The 22,375-nt window shown below is 47.6% G+C and overlaps 2 protein-coding genes across 2 annotated transcripts; both read left to right on the top strand.

The window, feature by feature from the left end:
• The first annotated feature begins 6,600 nt into the window (after nt 1-6,600).
• On the top strand, nt 6,601-19,837 carry LOC131287062 (dynein axonemal heavy chain 3). The gene is made up of 14 exons (XM_058316078.1): nt 6,601-7,308; nt 7,383-8,344; nt 8,413-8,597; nt 8,656-8,921; nt 8,991-10,211; nt 10,277-11,566; nt 11,640-12,193; nt 12,274-12,478; nt 12,547-15,289; nt 15,356-15,485; nt 15,554-18,085; nt 18,151-18,490; nt 18,553-19,176; nt 19,535-19,837. The coding sequence occupies exons 1-14, from the start codon at nt 6,679-6,681 to the stop codon at nt 19,835-19,837; spliced, it is 11,985 nt and encodes a 3,994-aa protein (XP_058172061.1). The 5' UTR covers nt 6,601-6,678.
• Nucleotides 19,838-20,323: 486 nt separating this feature from the next.
• Nucleotides 20,324-21,512, top strand: LOC131288409 (uncharacterized). The gene is made up of 3 exons (XM_058317540.1): nt 20,324-20,466; nt 21,114-21,197; nt 21,269-21,512. Exons 1-3 carry the CDS (start codon nt 20,421-20,423, stop codon nt 21,430-21,432), a joined length of 294 nt encoding a protein of 97 aa, XP_058173523.1. The 5' UTR covers nt 20,324-20,420; the 3' UTR covers nt 21,433-21,512.
• The last annotated feature ends 863 nt before the right edge of the window (nt 21,513-22,375 follow it).

A 22,375-nucleotide genomic window follows, 5' to 3' on the forward strand; every position in this document is an offset into this window, starting at 1 on the left:
CCAAACGACGGAGCGCGCGTGTACACCAACAAGTGGTATTTACATTAATTGTTGGATAATTAATTTGCATTTAATAGCAGACGAGGGAAGCACATGTACACACACATACACACACGTACGACACTTGGAGCCCACTTGCGGGCGCTTGTAAGGTGTCGCTAAGACGCCAGGCAAGTACACCCCGCCCTTTCGTACACCCGGAATGATTGATGAAGACACTCACCGACGAAGGACTTCGCGCCACCTCCGGGAAAGGTCCTCGAAACGTGGCCTGAAGAGGCATTGTCGTTGGATCAACGTCGACGGGGAACTAACATACTTATGCCCCCACACATATACACACCCGCACCCACCCGAAAGGGTCTGCTTGGGGTTGGGGAAAAAGAGCTCCGTCAAGTACTCGAGAAGTAGCACACGTTAGCTATAAGGTTTTTGGGCTCCGTAAGGCGGACCGAAGGAGCGTCCGTTTTTCGTCGTCCTTCAAGGCAAATGTCTTCCTTCCTTCCTTCTTCGGTCGAGTGGGAAAGCATGCGATGCAGATTTGTTCGTCCGTCCGACACGGAACGCCGGCCGGAATCGAACCGACAATCAGTGCTGAGTGTGGACAATTACGCTCCGCCGGCACCGCATGCGGCCGTGGCTAGGTTTGTGGTTTCTTTCCTGCCGTTCTTGCCGGAAGTGCCCATTGTTAAAATGAGTTTTATCCTTTGGGACAAGTTTGAGAAGATTTGTTGAATTTTATTTTGCATCTTTGCTAGGATTTTTCACATGAAAATAGTTGAAAAACATCATATTAAATATTGCAACTTTCAGTTGTTGTTAATTGTCAAACGCTTTATGATCTGCACTCTATCTGTTGGAAACGTCATTTCCAAGGTAACGTGGAATGTTTCATTGGCGCAACTAGTGCTTATGAGCGCTCTAAAAAACAGTCCATTATAAGCGATTCATTTGAAGTATTGTAAAAATTGATAGATTTCTGTTGTGTTTCGTTTTTTTTTTTATCATATTATACCATATACTTTTGATAACATTCCAGTGAGTTTGAGTTGAATTGAATTAAAATTAGGGAAATAAGCTGCTACCTTTCGTCATCTATCATTTATTTTCGGTTCTAGGACAATCAACACATTAAAAAACTATACAGTAAATAACACTTTAATGTTTCGTCTCTTGAGTTTTTAGACACCATAAAATTGTGCCTTAACGTCGTGCCATTTACTCCATTTTGAAAACGTAAAGCATTATCAAAAATTCAACAAAAGGAAAACACATTTGATAATTCAACCATCAACCGTACGTGTAAAAATAAAAACCAAACATATTAAAAAAACACATCGTGCAGGACACAACAATCAAATTTCGAAATAAATCTTTCTTTAATTCCCACCGTGACTGCTTTCGAGCGTACGAGGGTTTTTTATAAAGCGCCCTTCCAGCCAACACAAACGTGCTCAGCGAAGCGCACAAAATGCAACCATTCATTATTGATTATTATCGGATTGTTTTTCCAACCTCCCCCCGCCTTGCCGAGTCGTGCATTTTGCCCCCCCTCCCACGGCATAATCCCTCGCCAAAAAGTGCTCCCGTACCGGTTTATTTATTAAACGTGGGTTTTGGGTGTGTGTGCGAGAGGCAGTGGGTGCATTCATGTGTGTGGCCAGACCGCTTTAGTTTATTTTTTGTTGTACATTTCTCTACCCCAACTGGTTGGCATTAAATAGTCTTTGCAACATCATCAGCATCGTCATCGTCGAGTGTAAATATTGTTCCCCAAATCGCCCCGCTTCATGCTTCTGCAAAGATCTGCAATGACGCGCCCCTCTCGGTGTCCACTCAGAACGGGAGGAGGATCCCGCCTAAAGCAATGCACATATTGGAAAAATGGCAAACATCTGTAGCCGGTACTTCCCGCGCCCGTTTTGTCCACAGATAGGGTTGGGCACACAATATTGGTGGACGATTTGTTGGTGGAGCTTACCGTGCTTCTTTACTCTCGTCCATTATTTTATCTCGCGGCGCGCAATGGCATGCATATGTCACGAACATCCCGTCCTCTGCCAGCTTCGTGGCATATTTCTGTGGGGCGCCCACCGGATGCCAGCGTTCGCGGATCGCATTATCGCACTCCTTTACACAATAAATAAACGGCAATGTGTAAATTGCTCATTTAATTAATTCTTTCCGCCCACCACCGACGCCGCACATTGCGGGCGTCCATTTCCGCATAAAGCTGTCGGGACATTTAGAGACCAACGTATGCACCAGAAATTGGGATGGGAGGAGGGCAACTGCATTTCCGTCAGGTAGGAATCCCATCTGCGGTCCCATTATTCGGTCAATCGGATCGGTCGGACATGGAACGCCGCGGTGTGCAGTTTGCTACCTCGTGCTGATTTTTCCGCCCAAAAAAAGGCCCCTAAGCAGGCGGCGAGAAATCGACGCTCTATTTCGGTACCATTATTCGAAATCGACGAAAATCGACCGACCATTAATGCGGACCGCACACACACCCCCACATTCCGACCGTTTCCCCCACCGCTCGTATGCTCGCCGGTGCCATCATTACGCTGCGCTGCTTCCTGCGTTCGGCCAGAGTTGATTGTCTAATTGTTGTTGGTCGGCCGCCATTTTCCGCCCGAACAAATTGCCACCATTGACTCGCTAACGCTCGGTGTAGCAATTATCCGACCGGTCGTGGCTCGATGGAACGCCGGCACATGATACTGGTCCGCGTGGAATGTTGATTTTCCACATCCGCATCCGCACCGGGTTCTAGGAAACAGAAAAAAAATCCCAGGCTCGTCCGCGAGCTTAAAACTAAAGCCCAACTGCACTCCCGGAGAAATTTGCAAGCAGTCCGATGCTAATCAAACAGATTTGCAGTCTTTCCATCCCCCCTCGGGTGGGCTCGGGATTTTCTGTGCAAATAGTGCACCCCTTTCCATGGTCCGCCGTTCGGTCGATGCTGTCCAGGTTTCCCGTAACCCTCCCCTAGGGGTCAATGTCAACCGAATCAATGTGCGGATCAATTGGCGCGCGTAGTGGTGTGAAGTGGAGGGAAAAAGGATACCTCACTCTATATTCAAATTTCATAACCGGTCGCCGGTGGTGAGTCGGCGGTGTTTGATATTAAACACCGCGCACTATCGTGGCGTATTTGCATACCAGGACTATGGTGTATCGATTCTTCTTTTGTGTACATTCCAATTTCATGCACCATGTTTTCCATCGGCGGAGTGGATAATCCTTTGTGTGGTTTGAAGGAAGCAAGTGCAAGTACAGCACTTGAGTTAATTTTTAAAACTTGATCAAGTTTCAATCAACCGATAAAGTTGTCAAATCATGTTTTTTGGGCTCCAAGTTGTAGAATGTGAGGTAATCTTCCTTTTGCCTGCAATGGATGTTTAAAATTTTTGATTTATCGCAATAGAACCCGCAATTTAAAGCTTAGTAAACGTCCTATCCTGCGCTGTAACCGGCAACCTGTTGTTAGTGTTTCCCTCGTCCAGCGCGGTCGTTTTGTGGCAGAAGAGAATCGTCACCCCCAAAGAGCCATTACAAGCGCTCCAATAATGTCGTTTTAATTTAAAATTAATTCTCGCCGAATGTCCTTTTTCGGGGACGACTCCGCAGGATGCTCTTTCGCTTCACGCGCAATCTAATCCCGTGACATGCACCCCATGTGCCCGTTAGTTTAATTATGCCTTCAGGCTCGAAAATTGCTTCCGACATTTTTCAGCTACAGGATTGGTGCGAGTTGGTGGAGGGAGGGATGGTGAGGTGCAGGGGAGCAAAAAAGGCGTGCCGAATGCATCCGGACATCGCTCGCCATTCCGGTTGTGCTTACCATTGCTCGCGGGCCACAGAAATCCCCTCGATAAAGTACGGAAAACGACGGCCCGGCCGTACTCGACGCCAATTGAACGTGTCCCGAGGGGAGAATACGTAAATGGCTGCTAATAGCTCCGCAGAAGGAAGCGTGCGGCCAGCGCGCGCTCGGCTTGGGGACAGCTGAGTCCTTGTGCCATTTCGGGGGGGGCAGATAACAAACTTCCGAAACGAAACGTGCAGTACGGTCCGCACACAGCTGGGTGGAGGGTTCGAATCCGAGGGCCGTGCCCGATGTTGATTAGTTGCACGAAATACTCTCGCTCTAATTGATATTTACCCGGGAACCTTGGTGGAAAACACTTTTTACTCTAAAGAAGGGAGGATTACCTACGTAAGTTATGGCCTGCCATGCGCCGGCGGGCGGGGGTGATAAAAACGCTGACCCTTAAGCCCGGGGGGTTTCATTGACTTAGGAAGGTTAATTTTCAATGACCATGTTTCCAAAACGCGGGAGGAAAAACTGTTTAATGACGCGGTAATGGTGTACAGCGCTTTAAAATGCAATCCCCGGTATACAGCACGAGCTCATTTGGATTTCCATTTCGGTAAATTAAATTAGTTCACGTTATAAGCTTCACAAAATTAGATTTGTTACATATGTGACAAGCACTTTTTTTTGAAAATTTAATTTTTCAAATTATAAAATTGAATTGAGTTCAATTTTTAACACAAACACACCTCAACGATTAAAACAGCTTAAGACAAATTTATTATTAAATATTAATTTGAAAAAGTTCGTTATTGCGAACAAGCCACCGATTTTGTTTACAAGTTGGAATTGTACGCAATCCATCGTTTTATGCGATTCATTGTATCCATCAATCGTGTGATCCTTTTCTCGCTCACATAGCATCCAGCGAAGAATTGGTTCACAGGGGGATTATTAAACTCAACATGCATTAGGAAATAAATCTAGTAACTTATGAAATGTTCAACATCTACGCAAAATCAGCTATCGATGATAGCAATAAGACAAAAAGAACGGGTGCAAAAGAATTTGGAAAAGTAACTTAAAATAGTTTTAGGAAATTTAAGGGTTATTAAATACACATTAATTGTACGATAGGGCCGTTAGCATATAAATTTCTAACTTAAAGAATATGGTGTTTAATTTAAAAATAAATTAAACTTAGAAATCATTCAGTTTAGACTAAGTTAGACTAATTTCATTAATTAAATTTGTCCATTAAAATGAAAAACAACGGAGAAACAAATTGGACAGAGATTTTGTAATGACGAATACATCATCGACATTTCGATATATATTATGCATGACAACACATTTATTACACATTTATTATTTTATTACATTATCAACAGATTGTTTGTGATATCTTTCGCGCCACGTGTTTCCGCTTGACAACCAGTTTTTTAAATGAAGGAAACTGTTGATATTTGGTTCGCTAAACACGTGCTTTTCCTCACGTGCCACAATCCTACAGGTACTTGTTGCATGTGTTTATCTACGCGGCTCGGCGAAATGTTTATAAACAAATCAACAGATGATCGACTGAACACGTGCTTACCGATTTCGTTGCCCTTGGCAACCATTGCTTTAACAACCGGTCTAGATTTACCGGTGGTAAACAAAATTAGTCCTTTTTCCATCACGTAGCCTGCGGAGTACTGTACGGGAGTTTCTTAAGGCGTTTGATAAACTTTATTTATTTTTAAAGTGAAGATTATTCTTCAATATAGCGAAAAATGCGCAGATCGAAAAGAGTGAAACCAAAAGTCAAACGACACATTGAAGATGTGCCGTTTTACAAGTTCACACACGGCAAAAACGAGCTTCCTCTCGATCCGGCTCGAGTGTTCATCGAGGAGCAAATTGGTAAGAAAATGAAAGGATCAAAGGATCTACTGATGGCACAAGGATATTAAGGACAACTTTCAATTCACAGGTAAAATCCATTCTATGAAATCAAGTTGCTTCACCAAAGATTACAGCCTTCACGAATGCCCTCGTGGAGATGGAGTTCCATTACCCGACCTATTGGCCCCGGAAAAACGCCCCAACTTTTCGCCGGAAGAGCCTCTGCGACCATCAACGTCGAAAATTCGCTGTCAAAAAGACATTGCTAGAAATCATACCCCACTGGAGCGGCCAGTAAAAGACGCCACGGATCACATGATCGATAAGTACAAACGCTTCCGGTTGAAGATGTTCCACGATCTCGCCCTCACCAAACCGGCTCTAAGGGGTAATGAGTTTTTCCGACGGTACGGACGCGCCTCTGAAGACGATCGCCGAAAGTTGCCGACACTGTGGCGAAAGAAGCGTCCGAAAAAGTTCCATTTCGATGAGTTTGCCTACCGTACGCCCGAAGAGAATGAGGAAGCAATGCGACGGATACAGAAACATCTGGACAAAATGATCGCCAAAAGTATACGAGAGGCGGAAAAGAGGCGCTTGGAAAAGGAAGAACAAGCCAGGAAGCCGCAATTTGTACGATCGACTGGGCTGCCGCTTAAACTTATTGTTGATAATTTCTCTATCTTTCATTACAGTGTACTTCATCGAAAGGTAAGGCTGTGTGTCCAACGAAAATTAAAAAGAAGAGATTGACTAATGAACAATTTGTGAAAAAGCTTAAAAAATCTGAAAGCATGTAAGTATAACGCTGTAAGACATCGAACATTGTGTAACATTTTATCTATCTTTAACATCTTTTTATCTATCTTGCCAGGAAACTCAAATACCTTCAAGCTCTACTACCAGTACATCCGGATGAGCAAAAGTACAAGATATTGTCGCGATATGAGCGGAACTTCCAGCAAGCGATGTGTTGTTTTGATGATGCAATGAAACATCGCACTCTCAATATTTTGGACGAACTGGATGTGCGCAAAATCGAACACTATCCATCGCATCTTATCAAGAAGATCCTGCCACGGATCGATAAACGAATAACCTACCTCAACCAAGCGTTTAAGTTTATCCTGGAAGAGGAGAAACTATGGCCCAACATTTACCCTGAGGTGATTCTGATGGACTATCTGTTCGATCCCGAGCATGGCGTGCAGCGCGATCAGGCGGTGTACTTTATCATTCTGCTGATGGATCTGCAAGAGGACTACCGTTACCACGTGAAGCGTGCCTTTCTGCGGTACATACTGCGCTCGGAGGAAGTGCGGAGTCGCCTACAGTTGGCCATCGAACCGCCGGAGTTCCCCATTGCCACCATGATTGCACCCGTGCCATGGAAGTGTTCGATTCAGCTAGCAAAGAACCGTCTGGAGGAGGTTCTGATGATCAACCATCCGGTCTTGCAAGCCATCAACATGCTGTGGCACAAGCTGTACAGTAACCTGCTGGTGGTTGATTCATCCAAGTTTTACAATACCGACATTCCAATGCACGCCGATAAGATTACGGAGATGATACACAACAGTTGTCGAATTACGAGAGATGTAGGATATGTGATTGAAGTGACTCAAAGTCCCGGAAAGCTTCATCGTTGTGTCATTACTTTTTCTATTCGCAGATTTTGATCAACGACTGGATGCCCCGCGTGGCGGACCTTGTGGATGTGATGCGAAAATACTGGAAGGATCTTGTCCCCCGCAATTCTACCCACGGCGGACGGGGAACCATTTTCTTCAACTGTATTCATGCGCTCACCTCCTACCATCTGCAGGACTTGATCAAAAAGAGTCTCGATCATCTCGTCGAAGCGCTTGAGGTGTACCGTGAAGGGGACATTGCCGGGAACGAGCCGAAGGTGAAGAAGAAACCCTTCATGACGCTCACGGTCTCGGTGGTCGGACAGCACCATACGGAAATCGAGAAAACTACTGAAAAGGGTGACCTTTCGCTGTACCAGGTGGACGATGACGATCCCGACATACTGGCCTCGGAATCGGACGACTTTCCGCTGACTAGCCGCGACGAACGGCGCACGTCGTTCATCGTGGAGAGCAGCGGCAAGATCATCATCTACCCGTACATGGAGGAGTTGCCCGACCTGTTCAAGAGCTACTTCGTGAAGATACTGAAGGTGGGCTACAAAATTCCCCGTCTCGAGTACTACCTCACGCAGGACGAAAAGCAGCTGGGCTATCTGCACTTTATCCGCGAGGATAACGACGACATGGAGAAGCTGTACCAGCGCGTAAAGAAAATTGTCATCGCGAACCAGACCGGCCCGACGGTTTACCTCTACCCGATGTACGAGTACTACTTTCCGGTGTTGGCGAACAAGATGAAGCTGATAACGGAGGGCATCTTCTCGCAGGCAGAACTGCCACCGTTGGATATATTCAAGGAGCTGGTCCAGAAGTTCACCGAACTTTTGAATGGTATCTACTATCTGCGAGATTTTATACCACTGAATTTGTTTATGCTCGATAATAGCAGACTAAACAAGGTGCTTGAGAAGCTGGTTAACGATCTGAAGAATTTTGTCATCAACTACTTCATAACGCTGAACCAAGTGGAAAATCGAAGGTAGGAGAACTGGTGGAAGCAACTCAAGCCACGAAAGTAATTAACTTTCCCTGTCTCTTGCCTTTCAGGATCTGCGATGAATTTGAAGATATGTCTCTGCATGCCGGAGAACGACCCAAGGAAACACCGGAAGTTGTGGCGCTGCAGAACTATCTCACCCACTGTCGGGAGGAGCGAATGTATCAACTTACATCCGAAATCAAGCAAGTCGCCCAGCGGGTGATTTTCTTACTCACGCACGCGATTCTAGATCGTACGTATGCACCCCTTATTGTTGTAAATTGCAACCCAAACCCTATCATTTCTTACAGAGGAAGATATAAACCTCAACTCAAGACTGTTCTTGTGGCCTAAAGAATTGGAAAAAGTGCTCGATCTCAGTGGTGCACGCTTAGCGGTGGTACGTGAGAACCTGGAAACATCGCTCCGAGAACGCAGAGTCAAGTTCGAGCAATACCTGATGACGGAGAAGAAGAAGATGGACCACTTCCGGACCCGTGAAATTCGAGAAATGCTTTCGCTGGACGACCTGCGTGAGAAAGTGGACACGGTCGATGGGTTGATGAAGATTTTGGAAGTAATTGAAACACACAGTAGGGCTCGAGTTTAGTTCTAAATTTAACTTTTCTGCAACATCCCACCACAGGATTGTAGCAGAGAGGCAAAAGAGATCAATGCGAACGAAAATCTCCTCCAGATTGATCAGTCGTTCTTCCCGTCGCTCAATGAGATGATCGAAAAGATGGGCCCGATCGAGAAGCTCTGGCACACGGCGTACAAGTTCGACACCTGTCACGAGGTGTGGTACTTTGGTCCGTTCAAGGACTTGGACGCGGACGTCATACGGAATGCCGTTGAGGAGATGTACCAGGCCATCTCGGTGCTGCTCAAGGAACTCACCGGTAGCCCGCAAGCGAAGCGCGTCGCCGAACAGATACGCATGAAGGTGGAGAAGTTCAAGGTGTACCTGCCGATACTGGAGTCGATCTGTCGCCAGGGGCTGTGCGATCGCCACTGGAAACAGATCTCGGAAGAACTGGGCCAAGAAGTGAACCCCGATGTGCACAACTCGCTCAGCCAGATGGTAGAAATCGATATCGTTAAGATCCAGCAGCGTCTGGAGGAGATCTCCAATGCTGCCGGCAAGGAGTACGAGCTAAACATCCAGCTCGTGAACATGCAGGAAGAGTGGACGGATGTCATGTTCGTTTGCGTGCCGTACCGGGACAGCGATATGTACATCCTATCCTCCGTTGACGAAATTCAAACGCTGCTGGACGACCATATCCTGAAGGCACAGGCGATGCGAGGATCGCCCTATATCGCTGCGCTCGGCACGAAGGCAAACAACTGGGAGGACAAGTTGATCTCCATGCAGGACATTATCGATACCTGGCTGCAGGTGCAGGCGACCTGGATGTACCTGGAGCCGATCTTTAGCTCCGAGGATATCCTGCGCCAGATGCCAACCGAGGGGCGCCACTTCAAGGCCGTCGATCGTGTATTCCGCAAGATCATGAAGCACACCACGGCTGACGCGCATGTCATTCAGGCGACAGATTACCCAGAGCTGCTGAACACCCTCCGGAAGGCGTACACCGATCTGGAGGAGATACAGAAGGGTCTGAACATGTATCTCGAAAAGAAGCGGCTCTTCTTCGCCCGATTCTTTTTCCTCTCCAACGACGAGCTGCTGGAGATTTTATCCGAAACCAAAGATCCACTGCGAGTGCAACCACATCTGAAGAAGTGCTTCGAAGGAATACATTCGCTACAGTTTGATCAGCAGATGGAGATCGTAGCGATCACTTCTGGCGAGCAGGAAGTGATACCATGCGTCCGTAAGGTTAATCCCAACATGGCGAACGTAAGTATAAGTTTTAGGTAAGCATATTCGGTAGACAAATAGCTAAAAACTACAGTTTCATGCAGGGTTTGGTTGAGAAGTGGCTGAAAGAAGTAGAAACGGTGATGTTGGAGAGTGTAAAGGAGCAGATTTGGCAATCGTACGAACGCTACCCGAACGAGCCGCGAAAGGCGTGGGTACTGAATTGGCCTGGCCAGGCTGTACAGGTGGTGTCATGCCTCAAGTGGACCGAAGAGGCAGAGGAAGCCATTAAAAGCGGACAACTGAAGCAGTTTGGTGATACGTGCTGCGAGCAGATAGCCGAGCTGGTAGATATTGTACGAGGAACACTGAGTGCCGGTGCAACGATCACTATCGAAGCATTGATTGTCGTGGACGTGCATGCGCGGGATATCATTAACATGCTGGCGAACAAACAGACCACGGACGTGGGTGATTTCAACTGGTTCTCGCAACTTCGATACTACTGGCGCATCGACGACGATGATAAGCAGAGCTACGTCGGGGTCAGTATGGTGACGACCGATCTCAAGTACGGTATGGAATATCTCGGCAATACGGGCCGTCTCGTTACGACCCCGCTGACGGATCGGTGCTTCCGCACACTAATGGGAGCTTTCAAGCTGAACCTCGGCGGTGCTCCAGAAGGACCGGCCGGAACGGGTAAAACGGAAACCTGCAAAGATTTGGCCAAAGCGGTGGCAAAGAAGTGCGTCGTCTTCAACTGCTCTGATGGGTTGGACTATAAAGCGTTGGGTAAATTCTTCAAGGGTCTCGCGCAGTCTGGTTCCTGGGCCTGCTTTGATGAGTTCAATCGTATCGAGCTGGAGGTGTTATCAGTGGTGGCGCAACAGATCCTTACTATTCAGCATGCCATTGCCCAGAAGGTGGTCAAGTTTGTGTTTGAAGATACCCACCTAAAGATCGACCCGACGTGCAATATCTTCATCACCATGAATCCTGGGTATGCCGGACGAACCGAACTACCCGACAACTTGAAGGTACTGTTCCGCACCGTTGCTATGATGGTACCGGACTATGCAATGATCGGTGAGATTACGCTCTACTCGAACGGGTTTGACAATGCGCGCGTCTTAGCACAGAAGATCGTACACACGTACAGGCTCTGTTCGGAGCAGTTGTCCTCGCAGTTCCACTACGATTACGGTATGCGTGCGGTGAAATCGGTCCTAACTGCTGCCGGCTCCTTACGACGTGCCCAGCCGCACTTGCCGGAGGATCAGATAGTTTTACGTGCCATCATCGACGTCAATTTACCCAAATTTCTTCAGCAGGATATTCCTCTGTTTGAGGGTATCTATAAAGATTTATTCCCAGGAGTGAACCTTCCTCCGGTACGTACAACTAAAAAGACTTCTGGTAACAAGTAACGGAATATGATATGACCCAAACCTATCTCTTCTTCAGCCTGCCCGCGACGACATCGTACGAATTCTTCTCGTGAAACTAGTCAAGCGAAAGCTCCAACCGACGGCATGGTATATCGATAAAATCATGCAAATCTACGAGATGCTACTCGTCCGCCACGGACTTATGATCGTCGGCGATTCTATGGGAGGGAAAACTACAGCCTATCAGGTGCTAGCCGAGACACTGCGCGAGTTGCGTGTGGAAAAGGGACCAAAATGTGAAGAACAAGGAGTTCAGTACCGTCTCATCAACCCAAAATCGATTTCGATGGGCCAGTTGTACGGAAGCTTCGATCCTGCGTCTCACGAATGGTCTGACGGAGTGCTTGCAAACACGTTCCGGGAGATGGTAAATACAACAAGCCCGGAAAGACAGTGGATCATCTTCGATGGTCCGGTCGATGCGGTTTGGATTGAGAATTTAAACACGGTTTTGGATGACAACAAGAAGCTATGCTTGATGTCTGGTGAAATTATCCAAATGACTAAGCTGATGAACCTTGTCTTTGAGCCAATCGATCTGGAGCAAGCGTCTCCGGCGACAGTTTCGAGGTGACGAACGATGGCGAAGGTCGACGCCCTTAGAGTGAAACCACTTTGTAATAATATTTCCTATTCTCTTTCATTTGTAGATGTGGTATGATCTACATGGAACCTCAGCAGCTCGGTTGGATAGCTTTGCACAAGTCCTTCCTATTGCTACTGGAAGAGAAGGGCGTCTCGGAGATCAACATTGGAGTGTTTGAACAGCTTGTGGAATGGTTGATTCCACCATCACTGAAATTTTTAAAGATGGTGAAAACTGTTCTCCCCATTTCGGAGATGCAGTGTTACTCGGTAAGATGTTTTAGAGATTCTCAATGGTCGCAACAGCACAACTCATGTATGAGATTATTACTTTGCAGATGTTTTCGCGGTTCTTCTCAATCTTTTGCACCCGTATGAACAACTACACACAAATTCAGTTCCAGCAAACATTCCTGTTCTGCTACGCCTGGGGTTACTTTTCATCCGTCACCAACGAAGGCCGGAAGTACATTGATCCACTGCTTCGCAAGATCCTTTACGGAGCCAACGAGGATCACCCGAAGCCGAAACATTTTTCTCTGAACCGTGGTCAAATGTACCCGGAAAAGATGAACTTCATGGACTATAGGTTCGACGAGCACGAAAACTGGTGGCCTTGGCAAACGACGGAAGAGTTGGTCCTACCAGAGTCGTGCATCGTGTCGGAACTGATGATACCGACGAAGGAAACCGGATACATTCTGTATTGGACGAATCTGTGCGTGAGAAATGGTATTCCAATTTTGCTGGCTGGCCCGACGGGAACCGGGAAAAGCGCAACCATTTCCAACTACATCCGCGAGCTACCAAAGACAAAATTCATTTCGAACATCATTAACTGCTCCGCTCGGAGTACGGCCGCTCAGGTACAGGACACCATCATGGGGAAGTTGGATCGTAGGCGTAAGGGAGTTTATGGTCCACCAGTTGGCAAAGAGTGCGTCAATTTTATTGACGATCTTGCAATGCCGGCACGAGATGACTATGGATCGCAGCCTCCACTAGAACTAGTCCGTACGTGGCTTGATCATCGCATCTGGTCCGATCTACGGGATACGTCCAAGATCGAGTTGATCGATCTGCTGCTGATCGCAGCCATGGGACCTATCGGTGGAAGCAACTTCATTCCTCAGCGACTCTACCGTCACATGTTTGTCATTTCGGTGGATTCCTTCGAAGATACCACGCTGATGCGTATATTTTCCTCCATTGGTGACTGGCACTTTGCCAAGGGTTTCCCCGAACCGGTGGCTCGCTTAAGCAAACTCCTTAGCCAAGCGTCAATCGCGGTCTACCGAGGTGCTATCGAGCACTTCCTGCCAACTCCGGCAAAGTCACACTATCTCTTTTCCCTGCGCGATGTGTCCCGCGTCTATCAGGGTATTGTGCTGCTACCGTCCAAGAAACTGCCGGATGCCGAGAAACTTGTCCGCTTGTGGCTGCACGAAACATACCGTGTGTTCTGCGATCGGCTTATTGACGATGAAGATAAACGTAAGCTGCTTCAGCTGGTGGATGAGGCTTCCGTAACGCACCTAAGGATGAAGCTTGAACAGGCCTTCGGCGATCGCCTCGAGCCCGGTCAGAAGGTATCGGACAAACACATACGGGACCTTCTGTTCGGTAACTACATGGAACCGGCGGCAGTGACGCGACTATACGATGAGGTTGACAACTGGGAGCAGCTGGAAAAGAACATCAACTTTTACCTTTCCGAGTACAATGAGCGCTCAAAATCTCCGATGAACCTGGTACTGTTCCGGTTTGCGATCGAGCACATTTCGCGGGTGTCGCGAGTGCTGCAGATGCCACGGGGTCATCTATTGCTCGTAGGACTGGGTGGATCTGGCCGGAGAAGTGCGGTGAAACTGGCCGCCAGTATGAGCGATTCGCTCGTATTCCAGGTGGAAGTTACTCGCAGTTACTCGCTGCACGAATGGCGTGAGGATATGAAGAAGCTTCTGATGAATGCCGGTTGCGAAGGGAAGCGAACAGTGTTCCTGTTCAACGACTCGCAGGCAAAAGAGGAAGCTTTCGTGGAGGACATCAACTCACTCCTTAACACGGCCGACCTGCCGAATCTGTTCCAGGCCGAGGAGAAGGCGGTCATCCTCGAGCAAATGCAAACGATCGTACAGGCCACGAACAAACCAATCGATCTGACAGCACTGTCACTGTACAACTTCTTCGTGGAACGTGTACGGGAGAATCTGCACATCGCGTTGGCGTTCTCGCCGATCGGAGACTCGTTCAAGAAGCGATTGCGCATCTACCCGTCCCTCATTAACTGCTGCACCATCGATTGGTTTACGGCCTGGCCCGACGATGCCCTGCAGAAGGTGGCCGAGTTTTTCATACGCTCCATGGACCTCGTCAGCAGTCAGGAACGTCTGTCGTCGCGGGATTCTTCGAGCGTCGAAACGGTCGCCGAACCGGTGCCGGTCGATGAGAAGGATCAGAAGACACGCCATCTAACCGAGCTCGAACGTAAGCTCATTGATATCGTGCTTGAGTTCAACGAAAGTGTCGTAGAAAACTCGCAACGGTTTTTCCTCGAGCAGGGACGACGTAACTATGTAACACCGACTTCGTATCTCGAAATGCTACGTTCTTTCAAGGACTTGTACCGGAAGAAGTACTCCGAAACGATCACGCAACGTGACCGATACACAACCGGTCTCGAGAAGCTGGACTTTGCCGCCGGGCAGGTGTCGGTTATGCAGGATCAGCTGAAAGATTTGCAGCCCCAGTTGAAGCAAACGTCCGATGAGACGGAGAAAATCATGGTCAATATTGAACGGGAAACGGCCGAGGCGGAAAAGAAGAAGGAAATTGTCGGAGCAGACGAAACTGCCGCCAATGAAGCGGCAGCCTCCGCCCAAGCGATAAAAGACGATTGTGAGAGTGACCTGCAGGAAGCAGTACCGGCCCTTGAGGCAGCCCTGGCAGCACTGGACACCCTGAAACCGGCTGACATTACAGTGGTCAAGTCGATGAAGAATCCACCGTCGGGTGTGAAGCTGGTGCTAGAGGCTGTCTGCGTTATCCGAGGCATCAGAGCGGACAGGAAACCTGATCCAAGTGAGAGTTCAAGCGGGTTTAAGCGTTGGAAGTTATTTAAATTCTTGACTACCCTTTCCTTTGCAGATGGACATCTTGTGGAAGACTATTGGGGACCATCGCAAAAGATGTTGGGCGATCTAAAGTTCCTGGACAGTCTGAAAACGTTCGACAAAGACAATATTCCCATTCCAGTGATGAAAAAGATACGAGAAGTGTAAGTAGAACTCACGGATTTATGAGGTTTACCGTGTTTTAATTTCCTACTTGGTTTTTCCATTTTAGTTACATTGCTGATCGAGAGTTTGTTCCGGAGAAAATCAAAAACATCTCGATGGCCTGCGAAGGTCTGTGCCGTTGGGTACGAGCGATGGAGATTTACGATCGGGTAGCGAAGATTGTTGCCCCGAAGAAGATAGCACTTGCCGAGGCCGAAGCCGAGTTGGCGATGCAGATGGAAAAACTTAACTCTAAGCGAGCCGAACTTCAGGAGATTCTGGACAAGTTGCAAAAGTTGAACGACTTCTTCGCCGAAAAGTCCCGTGAAAAGAAACGTCTCGAAGACGAGATCGATAGCTGCGAGAAGAAACTGATACGCGCCGAACAGCTCATCGGAGGGCTCGGTGGCGAGAAACGTCGCTGGTCCGAGTGTGCTGTTAATCTGCATCAGTCGCTAAGCAACGTAGTCGGTGATGTGCTGCTGGCTGCTGGATGCGTTGCCTACTTGGGTTGCTTCTCGACCGAATTTCGATCGTCGATTCTACACGATTGGAACACGGTTGCCCTTGCCCGCCGTATACCGTGTACGGAGAATTTCTCCCTTCTTACAACTCTGGGCAATCCGTTGCAAATCCGTAGCTGGTCGAACTGGGGTTTGCCAACGGATAACTTTTCCGTCGAGAATGGAATCATCGTAAAGCACGCACGCCGTTGGCCGCTGATGATCGATCCGGAAGGTCAGGCAAATAAGTGGGTTAAGAACATGGAGAGAGCGAACAATTTGAAGATAATCCAGCAGGGTGAAGCAAACTATATGCGCGTTGTCGAAAATGCCATTATCAATGGCTACCCGGTATTGTTGGAAAGCGTAGGTGAAACGATCGATTCCGGATTTAACACCATTCTGGAGAAAAACATTATCGTGCAGAAGGGTTCACACTGCATCAAACTTGGCGATGCTATGGTGGAATATAACGAAAACTTCCGATTCTACATCACGACCAACTTGCGCAATCCTCACTACTTGCCCGAGACGGCCGTAATGGTAACACTGATGAACTTCATGATTACGGAACAGGGACTACGATCGCAGTTGCTCGGAACGGTGATCATCCAGGAGCGACCGGACCTACAGGAGAAAAAGGAATCACTCATAATTGAATCGGCACAGAATCAAGAAGCGCTTTATAATGCGGAGGCCAAAATTTTACAAGTCCTCTCCACCGCCGAGGGAAATATCCTTGACGATGAGAACGCGATCGACATACTTACCTCTAGTAAGCAACTGTCGGAGGAGATACAGGCGAAGCAGTTGGTGGCCGTTGCTACTGAGGCGGAAATTGACGCCGCCCGGCAGCAGTACATTCCAGTTGCACGCCACTCTGCCGTAATCTTCTTCTGCACGGCTGAGCTTGCCAACATAGACCCGATGTATCAGTTCAACCTTACCTGGTTCCTGAACATCTTCGTCCAGGCGATCATCAATTCGCCCAAGTCTGATGAACTCGAACAGCGGTTGAAGCATCTGACGGACTACTTCACAATGGCCATCTACAACAATGTGTGCCGCTCGTTGTTCGAGAAGGACAAGCTTATGTTCTCGTTTGTGCTGTGCCTGGGTATCATGCGTGGACGGGGCGAGATCAAGGATCCGGAACTTTCATTCCTTCTGACCGGTGGACTGGCGTTGGATAACCCACTTCCAAATCCTGCACCCGATTGGTTGTCGGACAAGTGTTGGGCAGAGGTGGTCCGAGCAGGGTCACTGCCATCGCTGAAGGATCTCCCACAAGCGCTCACGCAAAACATCAACGGGTGGAAGGCGTACAACGATCTCAACGATCCGGATGGCCAGTCACTCCCGAAACCGTTCGATCAGCAGGATAACCTCGTCAAGTTGATCGTGCTGAAATGCCTCCGTCCGGACAAGGTGGTTCCGGGTTTGCAAAGATTCATCGTGCAAAACATCGGTCAAATGTACGTGGAACCACCGCAGTTTGATTTGGAGACGTCCTATCGGGACAGCTCACCCAGGACACCGCTCATATTCATGTTGTCGCCCGGTTCGGACCCGATGGACAGTATTCTCACATTCGCAAACTCCCACTACATGAGTGACGATTGTCGGGTGATCTCACTGGGTCAGGGACAAGGACCAAAGGCTACCCGAACCATTCTGGACGCGATCAAACTAGGTTACTGGGTCATCCTCCAGAACTGTCACGTGGCCGAGTCGTACATGGACGAACTGGAGAAGATATGCATGGACTCGACCCTTTACGAATCCGTCCACCCAAAGTACCGCCTATGGTGTACGTCCTACCCGAGTCGCCGTTTTCCGGTGTCCATCTTGCAGAATAGCGTCAAGATGACGAACGAAGCTCCGAAGGGTGTGAAAAACAACATGACACGCATTTTCACTACAGACCCGTTATCGAACGATGGGTTCTACACCAATGCGTTCGATGGACCGTTGGCTACGACGTGGCTCCGGGGAGTTTTCTCTTTGGTGTTTTTCCACGCCGTCGTTCAAGAGCGTTGCAAGTTCGGCCCCTTGGGTTGGAACATTCCGTACGAATTCAACGAATCGGATCTGAAGTATGATAGATTTTTTACATTCTAAAATGAAATTGGATTGAACACGATGTTTTCCATTCTTTTAGGATCTCCCTTATGCAACTGAAGATGTTCCTCAACCAGTTTCACAGAATCCCCTTCGACGGTCACATTTATCTGACGGGTGAATGCAACTACGGCGGGCGTGTGACGGATGACAAGGATCGCCGACTGTTGATGGCGCTCTTGAATCGTATTTACAACCAAGAAACCATCGATACAGACAGTTTCCGTCTAACCGAGTCAGGCCGGTACAAGGTACCGGAGTTACCGACGAAACAAAAATCGTTGGCCTATATTTCGACGCTACCAATGATTGCACATCCGGAGGTGTTCGGGTTGCACGAAAATGCAGACATTACACGCAACATCGAGGAGACCAATTCGGTATGAGTTTGTTAAATTTAAACGATCGTATGCGAAGGTCTGTAATGCTGGTTTACTTTCAGCTGCTCGATCGGGTGCTGCTAACACAGACACATCTGTTTGCCGGCACTGCCACATCGGACACGGAACAGCAAGAAGATCCGGTGTTGTTGTTGTGCACGGAGATCACCAACAAACTGCCCGAACTCTACGACCTCGATGCCGTCGCCGAGCTGTTCCCGATCGAGTATGAAAACTCCATGAACACGGTCCTGCGTCAAGAGTTGACACGCTTCAACCGACTGCTCGAATATATCCGCATCAGCTTAGTGGATGTGCAGCGTGCCATCAAAGGTCAGATCAGCATGATCCCGGAGCTGGAGAGCATCTACCGGTCGATGAAAATCTCGCGCGTCCCCAAGGCGTGGCTCTCGAAGAGCTATCCCTCGTTGAAACCACTCGGAAGCTACGTGAACGATTTTGTGGAACGGTTGGCGTTCTTCCAGCGCTGGATCGACGAGGGCGAACCGAATGTGTACTGGATGAGTGGGTTCTACTTTACGCAGTCCTTCCTGACGGGAATTATGCAAAATCACTCGCGCAAGTTTAATCTACGCATCGACGATCTGGTCATGGATTTCGACGTTACGGCGTTCGAGTCCGACCAAGCGGTAAAAGATTCCCCCGAAGTGGCTACATTTGTGAAGGTAACATGGCTGAAACAAATTTAAACACCTTAAAAATTATCATTATACTTCTATGACCTAACTTTGGAAAATCTCCTTCAACAATACAATATAGCTCGCACACATTATAAACATTACGTATCATCATTACATATCAATCCATACATTTAAAACACTTCATTACATTTTAACGCTACGCTACAAAAGGATAAAAGACGCAACAACGTGGACTACGTGCTGTTTGACGTAAGTACAAGTAACTTTGCCAACATAGTGAACTTTACCATAACAATGTACTTTGGAAATTGTGTTACTAAGTCCAAAAAAAGTCCTACATTCGATCAATTAAAAACACCTGCTCTTCTTCAATACTCTCCAGGGTCTATATCTGGAAGGCGCCCGTTGGAATCGCGACAAGTTGCACCTGGATGAACCCCTTTCCCGCATACTCTACGACACGCTGCCCATCGTTTCGATGACGCCAACGGTGAAAGAGGAAAAGGATTCCATCCGCCGTCAACGCTACGACTGCCCGATCTACAAAACCAGCGAACGACGCGGAGTTCTGTCCACCACCGGTCACTCGACCAACTTCGTCATGTTCCTCGAGCTGGACACCGAGAAGCCATCGGAGCACTGGGTTCTGCGGGGAACCGCCTGTCTGTGCCAGTTGGATGATTAGCCGTGTCCCTTTTTCTGTGGAGTTCTATATTTATTCACTTTTCTAGCAACTTTTCAAGCGGTTTTTTAAAGCTACTCAGAAATAACGCTTGTCTGCATGTTTGTGTGTGAAATGGTTTGATATGAGACATTTTTCTCCAAAGCTTTACGAAATAAATCTGTAGTTGTGTGAAACGATAGAGCGGTTTAGTTTGCTCCACATTTCATTTCCAGCGAAATACCGCGAACCGTTATCGTTATCTTATCTCGGTACGCGCCGTTACTGGAAGGTAAGCAGCCGTTAAAAGTTGCGTGTGACGGGAGAAGTTTGTCGCGGGAACTACGATCGACGGAGGGAATTTATCTTATCTTGCCGTTACCTCCCGCGTTTGCCAATCGTTTTACCGATAAGAGCCCGACCAGGGTGTAGTCGCCTGCGAGGTAGCAGGTCTTATTGTGCTCAAACGCTTCATAGCATAGCGTGAATTTTCAGCAGTCGACCGAAACGAAACAAAACTCCTCTCATTTTGCCAAAAAACCTAGAGCAAACTTGGTGCAAAAATTAATACACGTGGCAAGTGCATAAACGACATAGCGGCCTCAAGATGCATCTCATTAAGAATAAAGCCGTTTACTTCACATTAATGCTCGGTAATTATTGGAAACCTTTCCTACGTTGACGTTGAACAAGTGTGGTGCAATCATTTCACGGCGGGAAGAGTGAATCATCAGTTAAATATTTCCTGGAAGAAGAAATGAGTCTACAGTGCGAAACTATGCATCGATTGAGCAAACGTATCTTTTACCTTTGTATGCGTTGACTCACGTGCACTTTTGACCGGAATGCATGGATTTAACGGTGGTTTGCAGTAGGAATAATAATTGCGTGATGCAAAAGTGTTGTGAAAAGTTTCTTCCTCTAACAAAGACTCGGCCAACTGACCCTACTTAAACGCTGCATGCATCAAGATAATCAGTCAGTTACGTAAATCAGGCTGTCGGCATCTTTATTTACTTTGCGCTAGAAATGGAGTAATAAATCGGATGTAGCTTTTATTGCCCATAAAATGATGCTGTGCAGAGAAATAACAAACAGTGAGGAAAAGACAGCTTAATACGCATACGACGCCTGAAAGATGGCGGACGAAAGATGAGGCAACAGTGTGTGACGACTTTATGATAACTTGAACTACCGAACACCGTGACTCATTTGGCTGAGCGATGTTAACATTTATCGCTAGCCGTATCAAGGTCATCGTAGTGGATATGACTAGACTAACAATCTTTCTCTTTCACAGTTGTCCTGAGTATGTGCTTGGACCAAACGGAGGCACGCCGTAAGATTCTTCGTGGTCGCCGTACCATCAACCGAACATTCAAGCGTAAGGAACAAACCAAAACGAGTGAATCATACACGGAAGTGCTGAACTAAATGCACGTTCTCTCCCTTCAGGTGGACCGCTGATTCCGGCTTGGGCCATCATCACGATCGTGGCGATTGGAAACCTGCTGCTCGGTGGCATTGCGTACCTCATATTCCGCAAGGTGGTGCTTAATCAACCGATCGAAAACGTCACATCCTACACCCCGGCCATGCAGGACGAGTACAGCTCCTAAGGCTAGCGGGAAAAGATGTCGCCGTTCAAACCACTTTCCACCCATAAATCCTCTTGTCCCTTTTTGACATGCTGCCTTCCATGAACAACAGCCGTTTCCCAACGGTAGCCATTAAAGCGTCCCCGAATTTAAGCTAGATTTTAAGCCCACCTAAACCCCATCTTTGTATCAATAAAATACCGATCGGTATCAACTGATTTTTCTAATACATTAAAACAAACAAACAGCTCGTATGTCCTAAGAGATGGTGTTTACGTTGACTTAACCGCAATTACACTGACAATCCTCCATTTTGCAGCAAATCAATGTACGTTTTACATCAATAATTCAACCAAACGGGAATCGTCCCGTACTGTATCGCGTGACCGGTGACATGTTTTGACGGAAATTTGGTGACTATCCATTCACTTTCTAGAACATCCTCATCTATTTAAATAACAAAACCACTTCTCCTTGACCGACTAAATGCAGTGGCGATTTAAACGTCTACCATTACATCCTTAACCAGACGTCGATCGCCGAAATCGACCCACTTCACATGCAACGGTGAGAAAAACGGTAAGAAAAACTCCGTCAGATCTGAAAAGACCACCAAAGTCCTTTCGACAGCCGGCTGCTGCGAAACGTTAATGTTGTTGCAAAGCACTCGCCATCGGACGGGAGGTCACTGGCTCATAAATTTTCAAGTGCTCACAAATTTCAACGCCAATCGCACGGCCATTGCACAGAGTAGAATGGCAAAATCAAACACACCCCTGCCATCGCTTCTGCAATCGCCATTGCCATGGCCAGGGTCAAATAGATTAGGATTGACACCGGGAGGGACGGGAGCGCACGGAAGATGGAGGAGTTCTAACGTTTTGTACAAATTTACATAATTCATTTACCCCCTTTTCCTAATTTAAATGTTCATTTTCAATCATCGTCGAAACTGTGGAAAGAA

This window comes from Anopheles ziemanni, chromosome 3, assembly GCF_943734765.1.
Source record: "Anopheles ziemanni chromosome 3, idAnoZiCoDA_A2_x.2, whole genome shotgun sequence".
NCBI classification, from domain to species: domain Eukaryota; kingdom Metazoa; phylum Arthropoda; class Insecta; order Diptera; family Culicidae; genus Anopheles; species Anopheles ziemanni.